Source organism: Chiloscyllium punctatum, chromosome 36 (genome assembly GCF_047496795.1).
Source record: "Chiloscyllium punctatum isolate Juve2018m chromosome 36, sChiPun1.3, whole genome shotgun sequence".
NCBI lineage: Eukaryota > Metazoa > Chordata > Chondrichthyes > Orectolobiformes > Hemiscylliidae > Chiloscyllium > Chiloscyllium punctatum.
The window spans coordinates 14,911,831-14,931,365 of record NC_092774.1 but is presented as its reverse complement, the minus strand read 5'-3'; the positions used below and the strand labels follow the sequence as shown (position 1 = coordinate 14,931,365).

Below are 19,535 nucleotides of genomic sequence, written 5' to 3'. Positions count from 1 at the left end.
CCTCCTGTGCTCCAGTGAAAAAAGTCCTAGCCTACCCACCAATAGGTGCGAATTCTGTCGAGTCAGCCTGACATTTTTGATAGAAAAGCTATGCATTTAAATTACGTTCTTGAGAAAGTTACTGAAAACAGGTTCTGGAATTAACATACCAAAGAACAGAACTCCATTCTAAAAGATGGAAGATTTAATCTAAATTGTTTAATGTATCACATCTCCATGAACTGGACTCCGTTGGCTATAAATAGTCTAATCATGACCTTATTCTCCACAACCACCTGAAGCAGCAGCAGCACTTCAGAGTGCCAGAGATCCGGGTTCAATTCCCACCTCGGGCAACTGTCAGTGTGGAGTTTGCAAATTCTCCCCGTGTCTGCATGGGTTTCCTCCCACAGTCCAAAGATGTGCAGGTTAGGTGAAGTGGCCACGCTAATTTGCCTGTAGTGTTAGGTGAAGGGGTAAATGTTGGGTAAAGGGTCTGGGTGGGTAGCTCTTCGAAGGGTCGGTTTGGGCTGAAGGGCCTGTTTCCACACTGTAAGTAATAAAGTCTAAAATAAATCTAATCACTCCGAAAGCTAGGGCTTCCAAACAAACCATGTTATGGCAGCAGCGGGAGGTGTGGATTATATTCACTAAAAACAGTTAAGCAGTTAGATAACACGTTCGAGTGGGAAGTGTGTATAACATAATCTCACAACTTCTATCCTCAATGCTATGACCAATGAAGGAAAGCAAACCAAACGCCGCCTTCACTACTCTATCCACCTGAGACTCTCGCACTCCAAGGTCTCTTTATTCTGCAACACTCCCCTTAACTGTGTCAGTCCTGCCTGGATTACTTGACCAAAATACAAACCTCTGATTTCTCTAAATTAAACTCCAGCTGACACTCCTCGGCTCATCAGCCGATCCCATAAATTCTAATTTATGGTGAACTCTTTCCTCTCTTATTCCCTGGAAACCGAAAATCTCCATCCCACACTCACTCCCTCCATTTTCACTTTGCTTATAGCGGAAGAATGTAACTGAGAAACATATCAGCCATGATTGAATGGAATGAGCAGACCTGCTGGTCTAATTTCTGCTCCTGTGTCTTGTGGTCTCTTGCTGTCCTGGACACCGTGAGAGAGAATTGGGACCAGCATTGAACCGATCATGACTGGATATGGATCTACCTGCATCTCGGTGGATGGGCTGGGACTTTTTCACTGGAGCAGAGGAGGAGGAGATGTGACCTTATCAAGGTTTATAAAATCATGAGGAGAGAGACGAGGTGAACGACGGGTGTCCTTCCCCTAGGGTTGGGGTTTCAAGATTAGGGAGCAAATTTTGATGGTGACAGGAGAAAGAGATTTTAAAAAGACTTGAAGGGCACAATTTTTTTTATAGAGTGGTTCACGTGTGGACTAAATGTCTAGAGGAAGTGGTGGATGCAGATACAGTAACGACGTTTAAAAGACATTTGGATAAGTTCATGAATAGGAAAGGTTTGGAGGGATTTGGGCCAAAACACTGGCAGGTGGGACTGGTTTAGTTTGAGAACATAGTCAGCATGGACTAGTTGGACTGAAGGATCTGTTTCTGTGCGGTATGGCTCTGTAACTTGGTTCTATACTAGTCTTTCAACCATTTTCTTGCCTTCCCCATAAACATCCACATAAGAATCAGATGAACTCAGCCTTGAATATATTCAATGACCCCCTAACTGCAGGAAGACATCCCCACTTCTGAACTCAATTCCTCTTGCTAATACACCACTTGCCTTGCTCATTGCCTGCTGCACCTGTCTGACAATGGCACAGAAGGACACTGATGCCCCTCGGAACATCCACGCATCATTCCTGATGAAGGGCTCGTGCCCCAAACTTCGACTGTCCTACTGCTCAGATGCTGCTTGACCTGCTGTGCTTTGTCAATTGTGGTCTTCTCTACATCGGGGAAACCAAGCGTAAACTTGGGGAACGGTTTGCTGAGCATCACAGCCGGGTCCGCAGAGGCTGAGCGGACTTCCCAGTCTCCACCCATTTTAATGCCCCTTCCCACTCCCCTTCTGACATGACCATCTTTAGCTTCCTCCATTACCACAACAAACCAAACCACAAATTGGAGGAACAAAACCTCATCTTGTCTGAGCAGTCAACAGCCCGGAGGACTCAACACAGAGTTCTCCAATTTCAAATAATCTCCCATCCCATCCCCCAACTCACTTCCCAGCCCCTTCCACTCTTCCCTGCCAACTAGATTCCTTCCTCCCATTCACCAACCAGGTCGTACCAGGTTATGATAAGGCAGGAACAGGATACAGATTGAGGATGATCAGCCATTATCACAATGAATGGTGGTGCTGACTCGAAGGGCAGAACAGCCTACTCCTGCACCTATTGTCTATTGTACCGTCTACCTGTCTCCACCTATCCCCACTTCAATACCCTGCCCCCAGCACACCCTTGTTCCACAGCTCTCCCTATACCCACCCCAAGTCCTGAACAAGGGTTACACCAGATACCTCGACTTCTCCACCTCCTGATGATGCCTGGCTTGCTCTTCCAGTCTCCTGTCCGTCTATTTTGCCAATTGAGACACAGGCCTGGACTAACTTTTCCAGAGTCTGTCCCCTCGCTGGATTCACTCCCATTCCTTTCAGTTGCTCCAAGTCAACACTTGAACCCCAGAATGAAACGTAAATGGAAAAGGGGGTGAGAAAAGAGAGTGCTGTACTCACATGTTGGACGGAGGAAAGAAGTTGCAGTCTGAGGTGAAGCTCAATCTTCATTCAGAGAGAGGAGGAGCAGGACCTTAAGAAGCTCATGGTCCAACTTCCACATTCACCAATAGGGGAGCTCCGAATGGCAGAAGGACAAGTCTCCCCCTGGTCCTCCAGTGCTCCTTATTCGTCCATCAAAAGTAGGTTTCGCAACTTTTCTGCCGACAGCGAGGAACATGCCCAATGTTTTGGTGACATTGGCAAACACGTGCCCTGCTTGTTGACACTGAGGAGTGTACACAACGTGCTCTGTAGCAATGCTGATGTTATTGACAGATTTTAAGTTTCCAAATACCTATCGGAGAACAAAAAGGGCAGAGCCATAATTCCCCCCCAATGTGGCTCGATATTTGATTGTTTTTTGCATTCTTCTGGCTGCTCAATGTTTTTTAAGTCTTTTCCTCAGTGTTGGGGTGAGACTCACAACTAGAGGGAATAGGTTTAGGGTGAGGCCACAAAGATATAAAAGGTTCCTGAAGGGGCAACGTTTCCATGTGGAGGGTGGTGCAGGTATGGAATGAGCTGCCAGAGGAAGTGGAGGAGGCTGGTATAATTACAGCCTTTAAAAGGTATCTGGATGTGTATATGAATAGGAAGGGTTTAGAGGGATATAGCGCTGGCAAAGGGGACTAGATTAATTCAGGATATCTGGATTTTCCTAACGGCCGCCCTCCCGCCGCTTCCTCGCTCGAGCGACTTCTCCTCCCAACCGCCATCACCCCCGCGTGACGTCTGCACGTGGGGGATGGGCGGGGCCCGGGGAGGGGATGGGCGGGGCCCGGGGAGGGGATGGGCGGGGCCGGGGGAGGGATGGGCGGGGCCGGGGGGGGGATGGGCGGGGCCGTGGAGCCTCACCGTCACCAAGTCACAGCCCCCTCGCGCTCCAACTGTTCATTCACAAAAACAAACTCTCCTGTCTCACTCTGCAGCTGCGGGGGGAGGGGACACTGCCACGTTTCGAGGAGCCCTGTCTACATTGGGAAAGCTCACGGCTCAATTTAAACAGATATTCCGACATCGAACGGAACGGCGTCATATCTAAAGGGGGAAATCTGCATTTTAAAGGGACGTGGACATTTTAGCGGGTATTTCTGCAAATAAAGAGGTTTAAATGGACAAGATTATATTTCAAAGGGATGTGGGCACATTCAAAGGGATATCTTCATATGTAAAGTGACGCAGTTATATCTAAATGAATCTACATTTCAAAGGGACGTTGCCCTATTTATAAGTAGAGACAATAGGTGTGAATTCTGTCTGTGTCCCAATGTTGAGTCTTAGAAAAGCTCTGCATTTAAATTACATTCTTGAGAAGGTAATTTATAGATTAGGGTGTAGAGGTTAGGGAGAATTGGCCGTGCTAAGTTACCCCTAGTGACCAGGGATGTACAGGTTAGGGTGGCTTGGCCATGGGAAATACGGAGTCAGGGGTTGGGTTATGGGTGGGATACTGTTCAGAGGGCCAGAGGGAAATAGATGGGCTGAATGGCCCGCTTCCACCTTGTCGGAATTCGATGACCCTCCCCACAAAGGAGCATTTTATCTGCATCTATCCTGTCAAGCCCCTTTCAGAATTCTACTGGTTTCAATAGAGGTATACAGCACAGAAACAGACACTTCGGTCCAATTCGTCCATGTTGACCAGGATTCCAAACTAAACCAGTCCCACTTGCCTGCATTTGGCCCATATCCCTCTAAACCTTTCTACTCATGTATCCATCCGAATGCTGTTTCAATGTTGTCTCTGTGCCTGCATCTACCACATCCTCAGCAAGTTCATTCCACATGCAAATCACCCTCTTTCAAAATGTTGCCCCTCTGGTTCCTTTTAAATCTCTCTCCTCACATTAAAAAAAGCCCCCTAGTTTTGATTTCCCCTACGCTAAGGAAGAGCCATTTGCTATTCACCTTACCTCCACTCTTCATGATTTTATCAATCTCAATGAGGTCACCCCCAACTTCCTGTGCTCCTGTGAATAAAGTCCCAGCCTCTCCTCATAACTCAAACCCTCCAGTCCTTCCAACATCCTGGTAAATCTTTATTAAACCCTCTCTAATAGTGTTCTTCCTATTACAGGGCCACCAGAACTGTACTCCGTACTCTGAAAGTGCCCTCACCAACATCCTGTACAACCACAACATGATGTCCCAACCCCGATACTCAATGGTGTGAACAATGAAGGCAATGTTGCGAAATGCCACCTGAACCACCCTGTCTATGTACCCGAACACCCCCCCCCCCACACACACACACACAAACTCACATGCACACAGATACACACACACTACTCTGTGGGGTGAAATTGTATTGGCAGAATTATATTTGCAGATACATTCAAGTTTGTTCAAAAAGCACACAATCTGCAGGCAGTCAATGCATGTAATATTTTACAAATTCAGACTTTGGAAACAGAACCAGTCTGATTCAAGATTGGAATACCAACAGACTGAAATCTCACCTTTAATGCATTGTCTGAGCAGACATGTCTTTTTTTTTATAAAACCTGAAGTCATCTCAAGAACATTGTTACACATTAATGAACCAAAGCCCACACCCATTCTAAGAGATGAAGACTATCTAAGTTTGTTCAATATATTCTATCAGTTGCATGACACTGATCTTTTGATGTAAGTTCTGTGTCTTATGATGCTGTTCTATGAGGCTTATGTGTCGATGAGGCAGGATGGTACAGATGAGGCGATTGAGAATTACAGATCACCGAGGAAGGATTGAAAGAGAGAGTTAAGAAGAGCAAAGAGAGGACACGAGCAGTCTTTAGCAAACAGAATAAAGGAGAACCCTAAAGCTTTCGATAGGTATGTGAGGAATAAAAGGATGATTAGGGTAGGAATAGGGCCAGTCAAAGTCAGAAGTGGGAAGTGGAGTGTGGGCCCTGTAGAGTTCGGAGAGAGGCTAAATGAACATTTCTCATCAGTGTTCACTCAGGAAAAGAATGAGGTACGAGATATTAGACTCGAAAGGATCGAGGTTGGTTACACACAGGTGTTATCAATTCAAGGAGGAGTGAAAGTGGACAAGTCCCCTGGGCTAGATGGGATTTATACAAGGATTCTCTGGGAAGCGAGGGAGGAGATAGCAGAGCCTTTGGCTTTGATATTTGAGTCGTCATTGTCTATGGGTTTAGTACCTGAGGACTAATGTTGTGCCCTTGTTCAAGAAGGGCAGCAGAGATGACCCAGGTAATTATAGACCAGTGAGTCTTACATCTATTGTAGAAAAGATTTTGGAAAGGATTAGAAGAGAAGATTTAAAATCATCGAGTAAGCAACAATTTGATTTCAGATAGTCAACATGGTTTCATCAAGGGCAGGTCGTGTATCACAAACCTCATTGGGTTTATTGAGAAGGTGACCAAGCATGTAGATGAGGGTAGGACAGTTGACGTGGTGTACATGGACCTCAGTAAAGCCTTTGATGAGGTTCCACATGGTAGGCTGATGGAGAAAATGCAGAGGCATGGAATTGAGGGTGTTTTAACAGCTTGGATTAGAAACTGGAAGAAGGCAGCGAGTGGTGGTTGATGGAAAATATTCAGCCTGGAGTCCAGTTACTAGTGGTGTTCCACAAGGATGTTTTGGGACCACTGCTGTTTGTCATTTTTATAACTGACTTAGACACAGGCATAGGTGGATGGATTAGTAAATTTGCAGATGACACTAAAGTCAATGGAGTGCTGGACAGTTTGGAAGAATGTTACAGGTTGCAGGGGGACTTGGATAAACTGCAGAATTGGGCTGAGAGGTGGCAAATGGAGTTCAATGCAGCTAAATGTGAGGTGATGCACTTTGGGAAGAATAACAGGAAGGCAGTGATCTTGGAGTCCATGTACATAGATCCCTGAAAGTTGCCACCCAGGTGGATAGTGCTGTGAAGAAGGCACACGGTGTGTTAGGTTTCAGTCGTAGAGGGATTGAGTTCCGGAACCGCAATATCATGCTGCAACTATACAAAATGCTGGTGCGGCCACACTTGGAATATTGTGTATAGTTCTGGTCCCCATATTTCAGGAAGGATGTGGAAGCATTGGAAAAGGTGCAGAGGAGATTTACCAGGATGTTGCCTGGTCTGGAGGGAGGGTCTTATGAGGAAAGGCTGAGACACTTGGGTCTGTTCTCATTGGAAAGAAGAAGGCTAAGAGGGGATTTGATAGAGACATATAAGATGATCAGAGGATTAGATAGGGTAGACAGTGAAAGACTCTTTCCTAGCATGGTGACGTCAGCTTGTACGAGGGGGCATAACTACAAATTGAGGGGTGATAGATTTAAGACAGATGTCAGAGGCAAGTTCTTTATGCAGAGAGTGGTAAGGGGGTGGAATGCCCTACCTGCTAAGGTAGTCAACTCAGCCACATTAGGGAGATTTAAACAATCCTTAGATAAGCACATGGTTGATTTTGGGATAGGATCAGGGAACGAGCTGAGAATAGTTCACAGGTTGGCGCAAAATCGAGGGCTGAAGGGCCTGTTCTGCACTGTACTGTTCTATGTTCTAAACTTAGTGCAGGAGGCTGAAAGAAATGAGCAGCTTTAAAACAAAAACCTCTTGGAGCTCAAAGCTTTCAATGAGAGTCTGAGCCCGGTGTTAAGTTCAGGTAACCTTTATTGTGACCCAACTTTGTTACAGCATCAGATCCCCCCAGCAAAAAGGCAGAGAAAAAATGCAGTTGCTGTTTGAACAGCTCAAGGTCAAAGTGCACACACCACACCTCCCCTGTTCCACCCCCCTCACTGTCTTTACTATTGGTCAGCACCAAGTTGTCCCTTTGTAATTGGATCCTTGTTACAGCCGTAACCTGAAGGAATTATTGCCTCACTCAGCAATTTTAACCCATACCCTGTCTCCAAGTAAGTTTCTCCCTGCTCATTTGCCAGGAAGGGGCAGTGTAGAGTCAACCAGACTGCTGTGGGTCTGGAGTCACGTGTAGACCAGACCGGTTAAAGGATGCAGCTGGAACGACTGAGTGAATCCTTTCCCCCAATGGTGGTTCCCTTCCCTAACAAGGGAGAGAGGGAATCAGATGGGGGCTTTCTCCCCTGCACCACCCCCTCCCTGAAACGGTCTCATCGTTGGATTCCGAACTCCACATTTCTGACCGAATACTAATTCTGCCGTCTGTCTTGGCGGGATTCAAACCTGGGAGTCCTCGGAACCGCGTTGATAGTCCAATCGATAATGGCACTCGGCCGTCACTCCTTCAATCCCCGTGTTGGCACGTGAATTCGCTGGTGGGTCAGCAGGTGGGAGGAGCGGGTGAAGCCCTTCCCGCACTGAGAGCAGGTGAATGGCCTCTCCCCGGTGTGGATCCGCTGGTGGGCCAGCAGGTTCGAGGAATCGCTAAAGGCCTTCCCACACTCGGGGCAGCTGAAGGGTCTCTCCCCCGTGTGGACGCGTCGGTGGCTCCGCAGGTTGGAGGAGCAGGTGAAGCCCTTCCCGCACTGAGAGCAGGTGAACGGCCTCTCCCCCGTGTGGACCCGCTGGTGGGTCAGCAGGGTGGAGGAACTGCTGAAGGCCTTCCGGCACTGAGAGCAGGTAAAGGGCCTCTCCCCCGTGTGGATCCGCTGGTGCCTCATCAGGGAGGAGACTTCGGTAAAGGCCTTCCCGCACTCGGGGCAGCTGAAGGGCCTCTCCCCCGTGTGGGCCCGCTGGTGCCTCATCAGGGAGGAGATGTCAGTATAGGCCTTCCCACACTCGGGGCAGCTGAAGGGCCTCTCCCCGGTGTGGACACGCTGGTGTCTCCGCAGGGCGGAGCCGTGGGTAAAGGCCTTCCCACACTCGGGGCAGCTGAAGGGCCTCTCCCCCGTGTGGATACGCTGGTGCTTCTGCAGGGTGGAGACGTCTGTGAAGGCCTTCCCACATTCAGGGCAGCTGAAGGGCTTCTCCCCCGTGTGGATGCGCCGGTGACTCCGCAGGGCAGAGGAATAACTGAAGGCCTTCCCACACTCGGGGCAGCTGAAGGGCCTCTCCCCCGTGTGGATCTGCTGGTGCCTCATCAGGGAGGAGATGTCAGTAAAGGCCTTCCCACACTCGGGGCAGCTGAAGGGCCTCTCCCCAGTGTGGGCCCGCTGGTGCCTCATCAGGGAGGAGATGTCGGTATACGCCTTCCCGCACTCGGGGCAGCTGAAGGGCCTCTCCCCCGTGTGGACACGCTGATGCCTCATCAGGGAGGAGGAATATCTGAAGGCCTTCCCACAAAGTGGACAGCTGAAGGGCCTCTCCCCCGTGTGGTCCCGCTGGTGGGCCATCAGGTGGGAGGAATGTCTGAAGGCCATCCCGCAGTCGGTGCAGGGGAATGGCCTCTCCCCGGTGTGACTGCGCCAATGAGTCTCCAGGGCAGACGGGACACGGAAGCCTTTCCCACAGTCACCACACTTCCACGGTTTCTCCACAGGGCAGGATTCCTCAGGTTTCTCCATAGCCAAAGCTTCAGCTGCACACAAACACGTGTAGAGCCTTTCCCTGCCGTGAAGTCCCCTTCCCAGGCCATATAACTGTTCCAGGCTCCACGCACAGTGCGCTGAAACAGTGGGGTCTCTTGTCCAGTCCCACTGATGCTGAAAACGTCGTCAAACAGGAACCAAAAAGTGTAGATCCCTCTCACAGAAATCACAGTCAAAAATAGTTGCGGTCCCAATGGATTCAGAGACTGTCAGACATTGACATCAAAGTGAGGACTGCAGACACTGGACAGTCAGTCAAAAAGCACAGCAGGTCAGGCAGCATTTGGAGAGCAGGAGAATGAAGGGTGTAAGCCCTTCATTCGTTGATTTTGAAACTTCAGTCTTCAGATTTTTAAATACTCTGCAAAAAGGGATTACAAAAGGGATGATCAGTGCAGGGTAGAAATTCTGAACACTCAATTCTCCTTTCTGTGGAATATCCTTTCCTTTTGTTATTCCACAAAATTGAAAGCACCATCCCACTCTCCCTTCCCCTCTGTTCTCACTCTGCTCTAACTAATTCCCCTGAAGATTCAGGATCTTACAGGGGCAGAAAAAGCAAAAACATCAAGACTAACATCTCTCTGAATTTTGGATACCTCCACCTGAAAGTTAATATCTTTCACAACACTGGGATACTGCTGAGAGTGAGCAGGTCTGATTTTGGGAAGCAATAAAAAAGTGTCAATTCAGGGTGAACCTGCAATGCAGCTTCTTGAGGAAGGACCAGACACAAAATGGTTAATGACCCCGGGAAGGTGGGAGCAAAATGAGACATCAAGGCATTAACACCAACACACTTCAGACAAACTCTTCTGCTTCCAGTCAGGAGAAAGTGAGGACTGCGGATGGTAGAGATCAGAGCTGAAAATATGTTGCTGGAAAAACCTTTCTTCAGGGCTCATGCTCGAATTGTCAATTCTCCTGATCCTTGGATGCTGCTTGACCTGCTGCACTTTTCCAACGACACATTTTCAGCTGCTTAGAGTCAGGGCACAACATGCTCTGAAAGTCCAGCCTTCACAACCACACTTCTGCTTTCACTGAAGACAATTAGAGTCACACAGCACGGAAACAGACCCTTTGGTCCAACCTGCCCAGATATCCTAAATTAATCTAGTCACGTTTGCCATCACTTGGCCCCTATATGGGTTGGGTGCTGACAGCTGGGACTAAATTGGGTTGGCTCTCTTGTCAGCAATGACGAGTTGGACCGAAGGGTCTGTTTCTGTGCTGTACATCTCTATGACTCCAGTCGCATTTGCCATCACTTGGCCTTGACCCATCTGAACCCTTCATATTCAGATGCCCGTCCAGGAGCCTTTTAACTTGTCATCATACCAGCACCCCCACCACTTCCTCTGGCAGCTCACTCCATCGCTCAAGCGACTCCACGTTGAAAGCGTCTGGTCTGGTGCACCAGATGACATCAGGATAATCTCAGATCATTTTCAGATCGCATCGATACTCAGTCAGTGACTTTCCCGATCAGGATGTTGTACATGATCAAACAGGTCAGTGGGTAGGCGATCCCCCACCTCTTAGTTCAAGTATCTCTACAAGAACTCCCTTGTTGGAGGGTCCCTTGGAGACACTTCAACTGGACTTCATTGAGTTGGAGAAATGAGTTGAGTTGCTATAAATATGTTTTGCTTATTGTTGATGTCTTTTTGAAGTGGATTGAAGCCTACCCTCCCCCTAACGCTACTGCTGAGACTGTGGTGAAGATTTTGTTTAAGGAAATAATTCCCCCCTTCAGTATACCTCCATGCATTACCTCGGACAATGGACCACACTTTGTGGGTAATATTAACAGAGAACTCTGTTCCCAGCTTTGAATTTGTCGGCAACTGCATGGTACTTATCATCCTCAGGTGACCGGCCTTGTTGAATATTTTAACCAGACTCAAGACTAAACTTGCCAAATTAATGGCAGAGTCTGGCCTCTCCTGGTTATGTTAATCCCTGTGGCCTTATTCCAGATGTGATCCATGTCTGCAGGCAAGACACGACTGTCTCCAGCTGAGAGTCTCTCTGGTCACCCCCTCCGTACCCCTTGGAACGGTTCGGCTCCCTTCTCAGTCCACGTCCACCACATGACCGAAGCAATCATTGGTTATGTTCTTGCTCTAACCAATGTTATGTGTGCCTTTCACTCCCAGGAGCGTGTGACCTACAGCGATGTTCCCCCCCTTTCAGCCTCGACACGGGTAGAGCCTGGTTCATTGGTGCTCGTCAAGAACTGGACTGGCAAAGGTCTCCAACCTCGTTGGGATGGCCCCTTCCAGGTTTTACTTCCCACCCCTACGGCGGTCACAGTCACTGGGCGCTCAGCTTGGGTCCAACTGCTCCAATGTAAATTGATTGATCGCACCAATCAAAAGTGGGGGGGAGAGGAGGAGAGAATCCTGGAATCCCAACAAAAGGAGTGGACCCTGTCCAGTTGGCTTTTTGAATCCTGCTGTTGTTCTAATGTTAATCTTATTACAGATACTTGAACTAAGAGGAGGGACATGTGGAGGATCACTTATCTCCTCACCTTTCTGATTACGTACGACATCCTGATGGGGAAAGCAACTAAGTATGGATTAGTGGTGCTGGAAGAGCACAGCAGTTCAGGCAGCATCCAACGAGTAGCGAAATCGACGTTTCGGGCAAAAGCCCTTCATCAGGAATCAAGTATTGATGGGACCAGGAATGATCAGAGATTATCCACCACCCATACTGAGGAGATGTCGTCCAGTGCACCGGACCAGACGCCTTTGACGTGTGGAACGTGATGAAGATTGATTATTGTAATGGACTCTTCCATCAGAAAGACCAGATGGTCCATCTGGACAGTAGAAATCAGGGGGAGTTACCATGTTTTTATTTTACCTGCAGTCGCAAGCCTCGTGAGGATAAAAATGATCAACCCCGTCATTATGGTAAATATTTTAAGGATGCCCAGGAACACCATCCCTTTTTGTAGGACGGGCCGACTCGAGAAAAGGGAAGCCTGATAGGGGAAACTCCTCAATCCACAAGGAACTTATTTATACAGGCCCACAGAACACCTTTCACCCCAGAGGCAGTAGTATGTTACTCCTCTCTATCGGGAGATGACTGACTTGCCCCGTCCCCAGTCCCCGATTCCAATCTATTCGTCAGACTCCCTCCTGCCGACCCTCCGCGGTAATGAACTCCCATCCCTGAGCTGACAGGGTCTGCTCCCGCCCTGGATTCACTCCCATTGCTCCAAGTGAACAGATTTTCCCGCCCCACCATTTGCCCAGAGGGAGGGATTTTCATTCATTCAGTGTCACTTCCGCGTTGTGACGCCACAATAGGAGCGGGTGGGCGGGGCCAAGCCGGGCGCACGCATTGCGCCTGCGCTGTCCTGCCCTGCACCGTTTGCAAGCATCCCTTCACTTCAGAGAATCCCCACAGTGTGGGAGCAGGCCACTCGGCCCAACGAGTCCACACCTAACCCTCTGAAGGGGAGCCCACCCCTACTGCTCTACATTACCCTGACAAATACACCTAACCTGCACATCCCTGGGCACTATGGGTAATTTCGCACGGCCAATCCCAATCAAGGCCAGTGAGCAATGTAGTGATGTGGGAAATGAACATCACAGAATGATGGAGACAAGGAGAGTAAATGTACCTGCAATTAAATCTGGATTGCAAAGATCTAAACCGAAAACAGTGTGTCTGCATGTGTGCTGCACTGTTACAAAAGTGAATGAATTGACTGCACACATTGAAGAGAATAATTATGGTCTGAGACTCCTTACAGAGACGTGGCTTCAGGACGACAAGGATTAGTCCTTGAACGTCGAGGGGGTAGTCAAACGGGAAGCTAGGTGAAGGTAGAGGGTTGGCATTGCAAATCAAAACACTGATCACAGTAATCCGGTGTCAGGTCGGATTTCAGGTCCTGGCTTCTCCGTCCTCTGTCGATCTCCCTGTTCTCACACAGCAAGATGTTCAGCTCTGCTGAAGTTTTGATTCCCCGAAACCCCACCCCTCAGCCCCTTTACACCTTCCAGAACAATACAACATTCAGTCAATCGAAACCCAATCCACTACCTCCCAGCCTGACAACCGACCAGTCACAGAGTGTAGTCGTACCAGGGAATCAAACAAGAAAAGTGAAACAAAAAAAAATAGAAATAAATACGTGCTCATGCTTAATGTTTGTCAATAGGAAGTAAACCAGAAATAGGGGTCTCCCAGGATTCTGATAGTGCCCTACTTGAGGAATTCTCTTTCCCTTACATGTAACTGTTAGTACGTAGCTATGATTTACAACAATATTTACACCAACAGAAATAAAGCATCTGTTACCCGGTCTGGCCTACACCTGACTCCAGACCCACAGCAGTCTGGTTGACTCTACACTGCCCCTTCCTGGCAGAATTATATTTTCAGATAAATTCTATTTTGCTCAAAAATGCGCAATCTGCAAGCTGTCAGAACATATTGTATTTTATAAATTCCTACTTTAGAAACAGAACTAGTCAGATTCAAGGTGGGGATAAAGACAGACTCTGACTTTTAACGCATTGTCTGAGCTGAGATTGGATTAGATTCCCTAGAGTACGGAAACAGGCCCTTTGGCCCAACAGGTCTACATTAACCTTCCAAAGAGTAACCCACCAGGCCCCATTCCCCATATTTACCCCCTGACCAATGCATGTAACACACTGGGCAATTTAAGCATGGCCAATTCACCTCACCTGCATATTTTTGGATTGTGGGAGGAAACCGGAGCACCTGGAGAAATCTCATGCAGACACGGGGAGAATGTGCAAACTCCACACAGACTGTGGCCAGTGGCTGGAATTGAACCTGGGTCCCAAGCGCTGTGAGGCAGAATTAAGAACCACTGAGCCACCGTGCCGCCCAAATGTTGTTACCTTTTGTTATAAAACCTTATGTTATTGAGATTTACATATGAATGGTAGTTGTAACCCACTGTAAAAGATGAGAGGGCTAACAATCCAGATTTGTTCAATATATCATTTCACTAGCAGGACATTGTCATGTTTTTCCATAAATTCTGTGCGTTCTGATCTTATACACCGCAACCACCTGATGATAGAGCAGTGCTCCGAAAGCTAGTGCTACTTCCAAATAAACCTGTTGGGCTATAACCTGGTGTTATGTGATGTTTAACTTTGTCCAGGTTCAGGTGGATTGACCATGTTCAGTTACCCAGTGTTCAATGGCTTCGGTTGGATTGGCTGTGCTAAATTACCCATAGTGCCCAGTAATGTGCAGATTAGGTGGGCTAGCCATGGGAAATAGTTTCACAGTAATAAAAGCAGGAGTCAGCCATTTGGCCCATCCAACCTGCCCCGTTCTTCATTGTGATCATGGCCGATCTATCCATCGTCTCAGCTCCTCCTAGCAGCATTGCCCCAACTACCCTTAATTCCCCAACCATGCAAAAACCCATTTTGAATATACTTAATGAAGACAATTCCATAGATTCACTATAGTCCAGGAAGAGCAGTAGTCCTCACTTTCTCCTCCTCATCTCTGTCCTAAATCTACTCGCCCCAGTCTTGAAGTCTGGTCTTACCCACCACAGAAATGACTGGATAGGGTACAGCTTCATCCCCACAGTGTAATGAATTCCCACTTACCACCAAAATCTGGGATGTACTCACTCACTTAGTCGCTGTCTCACAAATGCAAGATTTCATTGTAACTTCTTCTGCTCCCAGTAAGGACAAAACATCTTTGAAAGCTACTCTGAAAGTCCAGTCTTCACAACCACACTTCTGCTTTCGCCAAAGACGATTAGTGTCGTACAGTACAGAAAGAGACCCTTTGGTCCAATTCATCTGATCAGATATCCTAAACTAATCTAGCCTCATTTGTCTGCATGTGCCCCATAATCCCTCCGAACCCTTCCTATTCATATCCCCATCCGGATGCTTTTTAAATGTAGTAATTGCACCAACCACCACCACTCCCTCTGGCAGCTCGTTCCATACATGCACCACTCTCTGTGTGAAGTTGCCCCTCAGGTCCCTTTGAAATCATTCCCCTCTCACCTCAAACATATGCCCTCGAGCTTTGGACTCCCTTACCCTGGGGAAAAGACCTTGGGTATTCACCATATCCATGCCTCTTACAAACGTTTATCAGGTCACCCCTCAGACTCTGATGCTTCAGGTGAGGATCTAAAATTTGAATTTAGATTATTGTCAGACTCAACAAGTATATGTAGGTTTTTACTAACCACAAAATGGCTTTTCAATTTAAAATAATACACAAAATGGCTGAGAATAATGATTGAACTCTGTGAACTTGTCCTGCTGTTTTGCAGAATTAAGCTACAATCCAAAGATAAGAGGACAATGGAGTTTGTTTAAAATGAACACTGACACATTAATTGACCATTTGAACTAACCTTGAGCTGCTACCATGGCATGATGATTTACGTAATTAAGACCCCTTCCCCAGGAAATATCATTGGATTAACCTGCTCTAAAGCATGTCACCTTATTACATTTGATTGGTCTTTTCTTGTAATTAAGGCTGTACTGTCTCTTAAAAAACCTAAATAAATAACGTGTCATTTTCAAATGTAATTGCACAACTTCACCATGGAACACAGAAGCTTTAATCACTGTGTTGCTGGACAGAATTGGGTCAAGATGCCTTATTAAACTGATAACCTTGCTTTGTACAGACTGCATTCCATTGATTCTTTAGACCAATCGCGAACCAAAAGGCCCCTTAAGAGGGGTCTAGATCTTCACTCTGGATAGTTTGACCTGGTCAATTAACCCTAACCTGCACATTCCTGGGAACTATAGGTAATTTAGCACGGCCAATCCATTCTAAGTTGCGCATCCCTGGACACTATGTGTAATTTAGCACAGCCAATTCACACAAACCTGCACCTCCCTGGGCACTGTGAGCACTTTAGCATGATCAATCCAACCTAACCTGGACAAAGTTTAAAAAAAATCACACACACCCGGGTTATTGTCCAACAGGTTTATTTGGAAGGACCAGCATTTGGAGTGCTGCTCCTTCATCAGGTGGTTGTGGAGAAGATGATAATAAGGTACAGAATTTATAGAAAAACATTACGGTGTCCTGCCACTGAAATGATATATTGAACAAACTTGGGATTGTTAAGCCTTTCAGCTTTCAGAATGGTCTGCAGGTATCATTAATATGTAAATCCCAGAACATCCTGAAAGACACTTTCTTGAAATAAGTTAAGGTTTTATAAGACCATAAGACCATAAGACATAGGAGTGGAAGTAAGGCCATTCGGCCCATCGAGTCCACTCCGCCATTCAATCATGGCTGATGCGCATTTCAGCTCCACTTGCCAGCATTCTCCCCGTAGCCCTTAATTCCTCTAGACAACAAGAACCTATCAATCTCGGCCTTGAAGACATTTAGCGTCCCGGCTTCCACTGCACTCCGTGGCAATGAATTCCACAGGCCCACCACTCTCTGGCTGAAGAAATGTCTCCGCATTTCCGTTCTGAAATGACCCCCTCTAATTCTAAGGCTGTGTCCACGGGTCCTAGTCTTTATAACAAAAGGTGTCATCCCAGCTCAGACCATGCATTAAAGGTGTGAGATCAGAGTCTGTCTATATCCCAGTCTTGAATCAGACTGGTTCTATTTCCAAAGCAGGAATTTATAAAATATTACCTGGATTGAGTCTCACCCACGAGCTGAAATAACTGGATAGGGTTGGGCTTCATCCCACAGTGCAAAGAATTCCCATTTTCCACCAAAATCCCAGTTGTACCTCCTTACTCAGTTGCTCTCTCACAAATGCAAGACTTCATTGCATTCTTCTGCTCCCAATAAGGGCAAAACACTGGGTGCCTCCTAGCAGAGCGCTTTAGGGAACATATCCGGGACACCCGCACCAATCAACCACACCGCCCCGTGGCCCAACATTTCAACTCCCCCTCCCACTCTGCTGAGGACATGGAGGTCCTGGGCCTCCTTCACCGCCACTCCCTCACCACCAGATGCCTGGAGGAAGAACGCCTCATCTTCCGCCTCGGAACACTTCAACCCCAGGGCATCAATCTGAACTTCAACAGTTTCCTCATTTCCCCTTCCCCCACCTCACCCTAGTTTAAAATTTCCAGCTCAGCACTGTCCCCATGACTTGTCCTACCTGCCTATCTCTTTTTCCACCTATCCACTCCACCCTCCCCTCCCTGACCTATCACCTTCATCCCCTTCCCCACTCACCTATTGTACTCTGTGCTACTTTCTCCCCACCCCCACCCCCCTCTAGCTTATCTCTCCACACTTCAGGCTCTCTGCCTTCATTCCTGATGAAGCGATTTTGCCCGAAACGTCGATTTCGCTGCTCCTTGGATGCTGCCTGAACTGCTGTGCTCTTCCAGAACCACTAATCCAGAATCTGGTTTCCAGCATCTGCAGTCATTGTTTTTACATCTTTGAAAGGTGCTCAGAAAGTCCAGTCTTCACAACCACACTTCTGCTTTCACAGCATGGAAGCAGACCTTACGGCCCAACTTGTCTGTGCCGACCACATATCTGAAATTAATCTAGTCCCGTTTGCCAGCACGTAACCCACACGACTCCAAACCATCCCGATGCATTTTAAATGTAATCGTACCAGCCTCGACCAACTCTTTTTAGATTAGATTAGATTAGATTACTTACAGTGTGGAAACAGGCCCTTCGGCCCAACAAGTCCATACTGCCCCGCCGAAGCGCAACCCACCCATACCCCTACATCGACCCCTTACCTAACACTACGGGGAATTTAGCATGGCCAATTCACCTACCCTGCACATCTTTGGACTGTGGGAGGAAACCGGAGCACCCGGAGGAAACCCATGCAGACACGGGGAGAATGTGCAAACTCCACACAGTCAGTCGCCTGAGGCAGGAATTGAACCGGGGTCTCTGGCACTGTGAGGCAGCAGTGCTAACCACTGTGCCACCGTGCCGCGCTAGCAGTTCGTTTCATATATGTACAACTGTCTATGTGAAAAAGTTGTCCTTCACGTCCCTTTTAAATCATTCCCCTCTCACCTCAAACAAATGTCCTCTAGCTTTGGACTCCCCGACCCTGGGGAAATTTCTGATGAAGGGCTTTTGCCCGAAACGTCGATTTTCCTGCTCCTCGGATGCTACCTGACCTGCTGTGCTTTTCCAGCACCACTCTGATCTAAACTCTGGTTTCCAGCACCTGCAGTCCTCCCTTTTGCCTAGGTCGAACCCTCTACCTATCTACATCTGTGCCCACTTCACCAACCAGCACACCCTTTATCTGCATCGCCCCCTACACCCATCCCCAATCTTGAAGAAGGGTTACACCCGAAACATTGACTTCTCCACCTCCTGATACTGCCTGACTTGTTGTGTTCTTCCAGCCTCCTACCTGTGTATCTTGCCAATTGAGACACAGACCTGGCGCAACGTTTCCAGAGTCTGTCCCCATCCCGACACACTCCCTTTCCTTTTAGTTGCTGCAAGTCAACAACTGAATCCCAGAATGAAAAAAATAAATGGAAAAGGTGACAAGAGAAGAGAGTGCCGTACTCCCAGATAATGGACAGAGGGAGGAATTTGCAGTCTGGGATGAAGCTCAATGTTCACTCAGACACGAGCAGCAGCAGCTTCAGAACCTCATGGTCCAACTTCCGCGTTCAGACAACGGGGTGACTCTGATTGGCAGGAGGACCAATGTCCTTCCTGTTCTCCTGTGCTCCCTATTGGTCAATCAAAAGAAGGTCTCGCGCCTTATTTGCCGATAGCGATTAGCATGCGCACCAGTTTTTGCTGACACCGGCGAGCATGCGTACTGCGTTGCTGACACCGACAAACATGCGCAGTATGCTCTTTGAGGTTGTTGCTGTTATTGACAGATTTGAAGTGTCCAAATGCCAGGGAAAAAAAAGGGGTAGAGCCACAATTTTTTTTCCCCCTGTGGTTCGACATTTTATTGCTTCTGCGTTTTGTCTGGTTACTCCACTTTTGTATGTCTTTTGTCCTTGTGGAGAGAGAGTGTGCCCCAGTGAGCTGTCTATGGGATGGAGCTGTAACCAGTTACACAGACTGAAGTAACATTATAGTCGTCGCAGCAGGGAGTAACTGCACACATTTCCTGAGTGTGATCACAGTTTCAATTGTTCATCAGAAACAGGGAGCCAAAAGAACACCAGAACGACAGAGAAGTCGTAGAAATGCGGGGACTGTGCTGACGGATTCCATTCCCTGTCGGTTCATGAGATTTATCAGCTCAGTCACAGTGCGGAGAGGCAGTTCTTCAAAACATTATTACAACATTATT

At 47.7% G+C, this 19,535-nt stretch overlaps 2 protein-coding genes across 2 annotated transcripts in view; one reads left to right on the top strand and one right to left on the bottom strand.

Moving 5' to 3' along the window:
* The window catches only part of LOC140460786 (uncharacterized), a 67,059-nt gene that overhangs the window by 11,327 nt on the left and 36,197 nt on the right, over window positions 1-19,535 (top strand). The window lies entirely within an intron of this gene.
* Window positions 7,368-19,535, bottom strand: part of LOC140460789 (uncharacterized) — a 56,800-nt gene continuing 44,632 nt past the window's right edge. Inside the window, exon 3 of the mRNA XM_072555473.1 lies at window positions 7,368-9,080. Within this exon, the coding sequence (XP_072411574.1) occupies window positions 7,973-9,080 (1,108 nt within the window). The 3' untranslated portion in view covers window positions 7,368-7,972. The remainder of the gene's footprint in view (window positions 9,081-19,535) is intronic.